The sequence below is a fragment of the Ochotona curzoniae genome, unplaced genomic scaffold, assembly GCF_017591425.1.
Source record: "Ochotona curzoniae isolate NIBS_2020 unplaced genomic scaffold, NIBS_Ocur_1.0 contig_21, whole genome shotgun sequence".
Classification (NCBI taxonomy): Eukaryota; Metazoa; Chordata; class Mammalia; order Lagomorpha; family Ochotonidae; genus Ochotona; species Ochotona curzoniae.
In genome coordinates, this window is record NW_024465322.1 from 8,566,041 (window position 1) to 8,574,742 (window position 8,702).

At 52.2% G+C, this 8,702-nt stretch overlaps 1 protein-coding gene across 1 annotated transcript; it reads right to left on the bottom strand.

Annotated features, from left to right (window-relative positions):
• Window positions 1-215: 215 nt before the first annotated feature.
• Window positions 216-8,502, bottom strand: PPID (peptidylprolyl isomerase D). The gene is made up of 10 exons (XM_040971332.1): window positions 8,358-8,502; window positions 6,830-6,970; window positions 5,390-5,496; window positions 4,539-4,727; window positions 3,787-3,909; window positions 3,591-3,697; window positions 2,556-2,697; window positions 1,444-1,530; window positions 1,311-1,353; window positions 216-538 (listed from the first exon to the last, which is right to left on the bottom strand). The coding sequence occupies exons 1-10, from the start codon at window positions 8,440-8,442 to the stop codon at window positions 450-452; spliced, it is 1,113 nt and encodes a 370-aa protein (XP_040827266.1). The 5' UTR covers window positions 8,443-8,502; the 3' UTR covers window positions 216-449.
• Window positions 8,503-8,702: the final 200 nt, after the last annotated feature.

Here is an 8,702-nt window from a genome sequence, read left to right on the forward strand (position 1 = left end):
CGAAGACAGAGCGTCAGGTCCCTTTACTGCTAAACAAGAATACAGCTACCTCAAAATGTTCTGGAATTTGGTACAAAACTTTTCCACAGTTTTTCAGTATCACACTGCCCATGAACTTTCCCAAGCATCTTCGTACTCTCTGGAAAAGCAGCGCACGAACCAGCCACACACAGCAAAGAAACTGGGGAAGCTCTAAATGTGAGGAAACAAACCCATCAGCTCTCATCTATTTATTCAACGAGGCGTTACTTAGGAGCTTAAAAACGGGTCACACATCATTCTTTGGGAAAATGAAGACAGTAATTTAAAAGAAACTGCTATATTTATAATACTTCCATTTGTTCAGATAAATTCTAAACTGTAAACAACGGGCACGGGACCATGGGAACACCAGGATGACAGACAAGAACCCTCACTGCCTACTGCTCCTCGCGGTCCATCCTCCCTGCTCAGGCGAACATCTTGGCATACACGGCCTTCTCTTTGTCTTTCTCTGCCTTCATCTTCTGTTTGACTTTGAGCAGTTCTGCCTGGATAGCTGCAGGAAAAACAGGCAGTGAGTTCTCAGAACACCCCAAAACATCAGGTAGACTTTTAAGATAATTTCCCCTTAATGAAACTTGCATCAAACAGCAGCAAATTGTTAAGATCAATCATGGAAATGATACAGCCGGGTCTGTCACCAGGGGTGAGCCCTCTGCGTACACCCCTGGCACGTGGGCTCCATTAGGAACCCCAGCCACTGCGCTCTCGACCCAGCCAGAGGAAGACGGCCCAAGAGCGCAGACCCTGTCAGTCCGTGGGCTGCACGAAGCTCCTGCCTTTGGCCCTCCGGGCAGTGAACCAGCGAATGCATCTCTTTTTGTATCACTTTTTCCAAATACATACACTTTTTCTGGAGGTTTCTTATTTTTTTATACAATCCCATAGGCAGTAATTTGTTTTTAATGGGCCGTGCACTAAGACCCCCTCACACTCCGACAGGCTGCCTCCAGCAGTGAGCATGGCCACAGCCTCCCCGGTCCAACGTAGCAAGAAGAGCCCAACTTTTTTTTATGACATGTAAGTCTTATCAAAAAGGAAAAAAAAGGAAATTTTGTTAAATACACCACGAATCTTTCCGTGTTGAGCTATTGACCAGAATTTCAGCTCTCGGCTGACGCAGAAGCGACCACACACGATCTCGGCAGGGCACCCGAGTGTCTTGTCCGCTGCCATAGGATCAGTGCCTGGCCCCTTACAGACCTTCTGTATACTGCAACTGAACTCTGGCCCACTGCACAGCGCTTCACGGGCACAGTGCCACCTACCTTTATCTTCTGGTGCGATCTCCTGAGCTTTCTTAAGATCAGCCTTTAATTGGAAAAAACAAGGAAAAATCAGGTATGTATTATAAAGGTAGTTGTCTGTTCTTAAAAATTAAACATGGGAAGCAGAATTTACCAAAGCTTGATCGTATTCTTTTAACCCTTGCCATCCTTGAGCTCTGCGGTATAGTGCTTTTGTATTTGATGGGTCCATTTCAAGAGCCTACAAAAAAAAAAAATCATGAAATTAACATACAAAGCTGAATGTTCAGTGAGTGCCAGATCTCAATATGGTCTGTTGGCTCCAAAAACCAATACGCTGTCTGCTACATCCACTGCCAGCAGGTGCAGTGCTGAATCCTGCCAGCAGAGGGAAAAACATGGATGTGGAAGGAAACTAGCTCTTCCAGACCACACAGTGCTAGTCTCAGCACTTGGGTTCAGGGCTCAGACCCGGGCCTTAGCCGATGCAGTATCCATGGCAATCTGCATGGCGTCACCCTGCGCATCTGTGCAGGACTGGTGGTCGGAACACCTGTGCAGGCTCCAAGTCCTTTCCACAGCATGGTGCTGTAATGCTTGGCTCTAACTCAGCACGGTCCTGCTCTGTCATCTCTGGAACACTCACCCAGTGTGACTGCCACGGAAGTCGTCATGCTGTACTGTCTGCAGATTCTAACAAGGGAAAAGCCTGCACGTGCTCAGCGCACAGCACTTCTGCTGTGCAGCTGGCTGAATCCGAGCACGCCGGACGCATGACTCAGAGGACCCACTGTACACCTGAAAGCAGCATTTCTGGAACTGAGGAACTGAACAGGTTTCTCCTTTGAAACATTTTTAAAATAGTCTACTTTGTTCATCTTTTACATGCCCCTCCATGGACCCACCAGCCATCTGGTGGGTATTATTATTTCCACTTTTACAGATGGAAGACTATACAAATCAAAAATTGTACCCAAGATTACCAAGTCAGTGAATGACAGACTTGAGAACCCCACAACCCACACTGTCCATGGTTTCTGGCACATGATGCTGTTCTAAGGTGAATGCGCTGATACGCAGCTCATTACACAGTATCATCGCACACTGTCATAAGCAACATGAATGGACTAGGAACCATGGTCAGCGAGTTAAACAGAAGAGGATGAAGAGGACCAATGTCAGTCACATTAGGGTCTATGCATGTAACAGTGTTTCTGTTCCAAGTTACTCGACAGTCCAGCCCCTTCAGAGTTCCGGCCAGCTTACCTCCAGGCAACTGTCCACGGCTCCCTGCCAGTTGGCCATCTTCAGTCTACAAGCACTGATGTTCAATACACAGCTTAAAGCTACAGGCTGCAGCCTCAACACGTCTGCTTTCTCAATAACAGCCTTGGAACTATCCACATACCTGGGGATATGGAATGCACGGTTAGACAACAGTGAGCTCGGCTTAAAGCCACTTCCGACCCAAGAAGCACGTACCCTTATCGCTCCTCGGCCTCTCGCCAAGATCAAGTGCAAACGCCCTTGATGGTCACAATGCTTTATTATTTTTTCTTTGGAGGTTTTGCTCCAACATTTTTCCCCTAAGTATTCAAAAAGGCTAGCTTAAGAATAAGTCCCAGATTTAATTACACATTATGATACTTGTCTATCTTTGACATGGATTCCTCTGTGCCTGAAACCAAGACTGCCCACTGACACGGCCCCAACATTTAGTGTACCCGAGTCCCTGGGATTTGGCTGCTCTGGGAGAGTAATCACAGCCCCTAAGACTAACTGCCAACATGAGCTCTTGTTGCCAGGACGAGCCGAGGACCCTTCTTGTTCCCAGGTGTGAACACACCAAAAGGAAACCTCGGCACCATGAACTACCTTCCCCAGGCGTTAACAGAAAACTGGACCTGGGACACAGCAGCCAAAATTCAAACTGGCACTGCGGTAGGGATGCCAGCGTCAGCAGGCTGCCTGCCAACCCGGGGCGCTTTGGCAGCACTGAGGTTACGACAACACCCTTGTCTGTCAGGAATCACGTGCTGAAACTGAGGTCAGGTGTCACGTGTGACTTCCAAAACAGCATCACAAAGATCAAATAGCATGAACGCGTGCAGATCAAAGTAACCGGGTACCGTTCAACTCTGTATTTTAAACTTTTCCAAATTAAGCTGGCAACAAAAGAAATACAACTATCTCAACACATCTGATTTTTCTAATAATTAGCCAAAATATAATACACAATCTGGATTTCACTTTATATTTCAAGTTATAATTTCTTAAAAAGCAATTGAAATATTTTACTACCTTAAAACTTTTGTGTATTTTTTAATGGCCATCTCCCACTTCTGAGATTTGAAAAAAGTATTTCCAATGTTTTTTAAGTCTTCTGTTACTAACAAAATTTTGTCCACCTGTAGGAAAGAATACAAACATGTTGCATGTGAGTCATACGGTTTAAGGCCTGGTTATAACGTGTAACAAAGCACCCCGGGGCACTCACGTCCTTCAGATCCACGTCTGCATCCTCCGGGAAGTCGGGGTAGCTGTCCCCAGAGCCGTCCTGGGGGAACAGCCCCCAGTCGTCCCCTTCCTTCAGCTCCCCACAGTCTGCGATCACGCACAGCTGTAAGAGAGCAGTGAGCTGTAGAAATGCCCCGCACAGGAGCGGGGGTCCAAGTCCCGCAGTCACCGGAAAGCCACAGCTGTCACTACCGGGTGCCTTCTGCCCGCGCTGCGGTTGGTGTGGCAGCCTCACTGCCCCGGCCAGCAGCCAGGTGCAGAGTCCCTGCGTGACTGTGTTCACACGGGGCGTATCTGCCTTCCGTGTGCCCCTCCCTGTGCGTGTCCAGTGCCCACCCCGTCACTAAGGCAGGGTGGAATTCATTTGGATTCACTCAGGACACGAGGAGCTTCAGAAACGCTCCAATGCAAGCCAGTCACTAATGAAACAGGAGGAGGCGGCTGGCCGGAAAGTCACTGAAGGTCAGTCTAGGTAAATGGCACAGTCCAAGCCAGATCTAGTTTGCTTTCCTCTTTCTACCGAGCACACATCTGACTCGATGCTCTGCAGGCATATGAAGACTTAAGTAACCAGCAGAGACCACCAGCGGTGGAGTGTGCATAAATCTCCTTTAAGCCTAATCGTTCCCACTGCAGTCAGTTCCCAAGAAGACACAGGTAACCGACGAGTCGCACTGCCAGGTCCTGGCTCCTCCACGCCTCGCCCCGTAACCACCGACGCGCCTTACTTACCTTGACAGGCTTTTCGCCCTTGACCTCCACGTTCTCCAGCATCCTCGCCACACCTATGCCTTTAATCACTTGGCCAAAGACAACATGCTTCCCGTCCAGATGTGGCGTTGGCACTGTTGTGATGAAGAACTGAGAGCCATTTGTATTGCGGCCTGCATTTGCCATGCTCAGTAGACCCTCCCGGTCATGCTGCGGAAATCAGAAACCAGCACACGGAACCACAGTCAGAAGGCCGGAGCGCCAGGCCTCAACTGCTTTCACCAAACAGCCACAGTGAACTGCAGTGCACCATGGAAAGAAAACTTATTTTTCAAAAATACTTTTCATTTTACTTTGTATAAACTGTGAAAATCACTTTGAAGCTTCAGGTACCCAAGTGGGGAGCAAGCCTTACTTCTCCGTGGGTCCGTGGGAAGAGACCCGAGCCTCCTGAGGGCTCTGCCGGCGCGCCTGGCCGAGAGGGTGGCTCGCTCCAGCACACGTGCAGTCTCCCGTGTGCCAGCATCTCCACAGGGCAGTGAGCCAGCAAACTAACCAGGAGTTGACACGAGAGCCTGAACATCCCTACTGTCACAATCCAAAATGTCCCAAGCTCCCAAACTTTTGGAGTTGGGGACATCAGCTTAACTGGAGCGCGTGACCACACTGAAATGACTGTCGCGTTTTTGTCAGATAAAAAATCATTATCTCATGAGTAAGTTCCGTATTAAGGACATATATTTACAAATATAATTATTTTTACAAGAAAAGGCCAATCTAGGCACAAGTGTGTGACCTTTAGTCTCTTAATCCAACAATATTCCAGATAGACAACATTTACGTCGATACAATACATATATTCTCAACTTTACCTTATAATGGAAATTCTCATCTTCAAACTTTTCACCATAAATACTCTCTCCTCCTGTCCCATTCTGATTGGAGAAGTCTCCACCCTGAATCATAAACTTCTTGATAACTGCAAAAAAGGGAAATGGCCGTTAGGGAGAAATGAACGGCTTTGAATGGATGATGGATACAGATTAATAAAAGCAACATCCTCTACCTAGAACTCCGGCCCGTCTGTCCACTTGTCTTTCTCCAACCTCCCCCACGACTTCTAACTCACTGGCCTCACCTAAGCCCCATCTGTGCCTGCTGCCCGACCCCCGAAATCAGACGATACCACCCCAAAAAACCATCAGCACCAAGACTCGGATGCCGAGTCTGCTCCTGTTCCTCCTACAGAGTGACTCCAGCTCACAGCACAGCATGACATGCCACCGTCAGCAGACAGTGAGATCCTGAAGCAAGGACCAAGTAGTCCCAATTTGCCATCCCCCAATGGAAATCTTGTAGCACACACTACCACTTTGTGCCCAGGGTCCCCCAGACCACCCTGCCACTCAGAGCTCCTTTTACAATAGACACAGCCGGACAATACGGGGAGCGGCCATGGCTGGCCTCCCTCCCTCTCATGCACAGCCTGAGTGTGCTGCCAGCAACGGGAAGGCAGGCCTGGGGGCACAGCGCCCGCGCCCAGGGCAGCCAGGCTCAGCACCCGAGGCATTCACCACAGCATGCCATGTTGTACCATTGCAGACTCCTAAACAAGCCAGACGTCTGTAAATGTAGGCTTAAGACCTCGGAATGCCAGGCGCGGGCCAGGTGCTCCCCACAGCAGCACACGTGTCTAGGAACAGCAGTGAGGAAGCAGTTACTACTGTCCGCATGAACTTTATTACCACATTCTGATGGTTTACTAAAAAAAAGTAAATCAATTTAAGCTTTTGAAAAAGTCACGTTTTTCTTAAATCAATGTTTGAAGTTATATGCTTTTTGATAAATATTTACTCACTCACTACCAGATGCTAAAGGTAAAGCGAGAACAGTGTCTTGGCCAGGGAGCCTCCAGCGCTGCAGCCAAGAGCAGGCCTGCGCAGGTGCACGAAGCAGCAGACGGCACGGCTGAATCCCACACAGCAGTGTATCAAAGAACCTGAACCCCCAACTCCACAGGCCTCCCCAGCAGCCCAGCCAGCAGGCCTAACAAACTAGCTAAGGTCGCCAGATTTACCATGGCCACACTCTTCCTTTCTCAATCAAGTCATCCTGATACCAGGGGAAATTACAGGATTGGTGGAACTGAAACAATCCATCCCACTACAAACTCGAGTACTCTCCTTCACTCAGCCTGCCTCTCAAAGCCCGAGCCCTGCGAGGCCCGCCTCAGACGGCACGGCCCGTGCTGCCCGCTCAGGGCAAGCACGTGCTTGCTTCTCTGGAAAGAACAGCTCAGCACTCGCACATACTCCGATGGAAAGGACATCCTTTGAAGTGGAGAGGTTTCCCAGTCGTGGGTCCAAGGCCTTTTTCTCCTGTACACAGCGCACGGAAATTTTCTGCAGTTTTGGGTACAACATCTGCAAACAGTTCCAAGACAATTCGACCAACTGCAAAAAAAGAAAATCTCATCAGTACGTATGACCTCCTGGCGCAGGGGACAGGCAACACACCCAGCATGCAGGCTCCTGGCTGTTCCGGCCGCAGTCCTGCACTCCCGCCTCCTGGCTCCCTAGGATCCGACATCCACCCCACTCCAGCCGTCTGCAGGCTTCCCGATACCCGGTCAGGCCACGTGGAGTCAGGTACGTTTGAAACAGCACAGGAAATGCAGAACATGTAGCTCACGGCAAGTGACGCCGCAGGGGCTGGGGAGCACCATATAATGGACAATTTCTGCAGGCCTGGCATGGCAAAGCCAACCAAACCCTCCCACCTGGCTGCCAGTGCGTGTCCTTGCTACTTCCAATCCGGCTCCCTGCTGAAGCTTAAGGCCGCGGACACAGTCGGAGGGGCGCCGCAACTCCCCGGGACCCTGCACCCATGTGGGAGACCCAGAGGAAGCTCCTGGCCCCTGGCTGCAGATCAGCTCAGCTCCGACTGTTGCAACAACCTTTTGAGGACTGAACCAATGGATAGATCTTTGTCTCTCTTCCTTTCTCTAGGACTCTTCCAAATAAAAATAAATCTTAAAAAAAAAAAAAAATCCAGTAATCTCTCCCCCAGGAGAGAATCACATAGCCTCAGACGCTTTAGGACAACCTCGCGGGGCAGCTTGGAAACCAAAGCTGACCGCGCTGGCCCCTCAGGCAGATTGCAACCATTCCGTGCGCACGCTCGTGTGGAGGTGCAGGGGGTCTCTGGGGGTCCGCGGGGGCCCTGGGAGTGCACCCCTGGGCTCTGCCCCGCCGTCCCGCCCCACTGCAGAGTCACGTGCTCCCGGCGGCGGCTGCGTAACCTAGGCAACCCCAAGGCGGCCCCGGGCGCATTTCCCCAAAGGACGCATCTCCCCAAAGCGTCCGCATCTCCCCAAAGCGTCCGGGACGATCGGGGCGCTCGAATGCATCCATAGATCGGCAGGTGCGCGACGGCAGCCCGGCGCCGAGGAACGACCCGAGCGCTTCCACGGCCCCGCGTCTCGCACACGCACAATCGACTGCATCAGAGGCCGGGGGTGAGGGGAGCAGCGATAGCCGGGGGAGCCCACACAAACCAAGGCGGGCCGCCGCCAATCCCCGACCCAGAAATTTCCAGAAATTTCTAGAAACTTATGGCGTTGTTCCCCCCCCCCCCCCCCCCGCGCCCGCTCACGGCCCTGGACGCCCAGGCTCGTTCCAGTGTTGCGGTCAGCTTCCACCCACCCACCCCCCAACCCCGCGCGGCGCCCCCAGACCCAACTCGCGCCCCGCGCCCCCTCCCGTGGCGAGCACCCCGACATCCCCGGGCGACCCCCACGCTCCCCCGCGCCTCTCGCTCCGCAGCGACACACGCCCCCACCTCTCTCCTCTCCGATGTCCACATCGAAGAAGACTCGGGGGTTGCTGGGGTTGGAGGGCTGCGCCTGCGGGGACGGGTGTGACATGTCGGCGGCCAGCCGCGCCCGCAGCACCGCACGCACGCACCTCCTCGTGCACGACCGCGCCGGGACGCGGGAGGCGGCGCGCGCGAGCCACTTCCGCCGCCGCGCCCGGAAGCGGCCAGGCCCCGAGGCGGTGCGACGCGCCTTCCGGTCCCGCCCCCCGCGGCGCCCGGCGGCGCGCGTTCCGGCGCGTGCAATCTGGAGCCCCGGGAAGGGTTTTCGGAATAAGGTAAACCTCGATCCTTCCCACCCTGATGCACCAT

Excerpts from the sequence above, each read along its gene's own strand:
- PPID (XM_040971332.1), bottom strand. The coding sequence starts at position 8,442 with ATGTCACACCCGTCCCCGCAGGCGCAGCCCTCCAACCCCAGCAACCCC. Across the intron at positions 6,971-8,357 it reads GGACATCGGAGAGGAGAGAG|TTGGTCGAATTGTCTTGGAA; the intron begins GTGGGGGCGTGT and ends CTTTTTTTGCAG. Across the intron at positions 3,910-4,538 it reads AGGGCGAAAAGCCTGTCAAG|CTGTGCGTGATCGCAGACTG; the intron begins GTAAGTAAGGCG and ends GCTCTCTTACAG.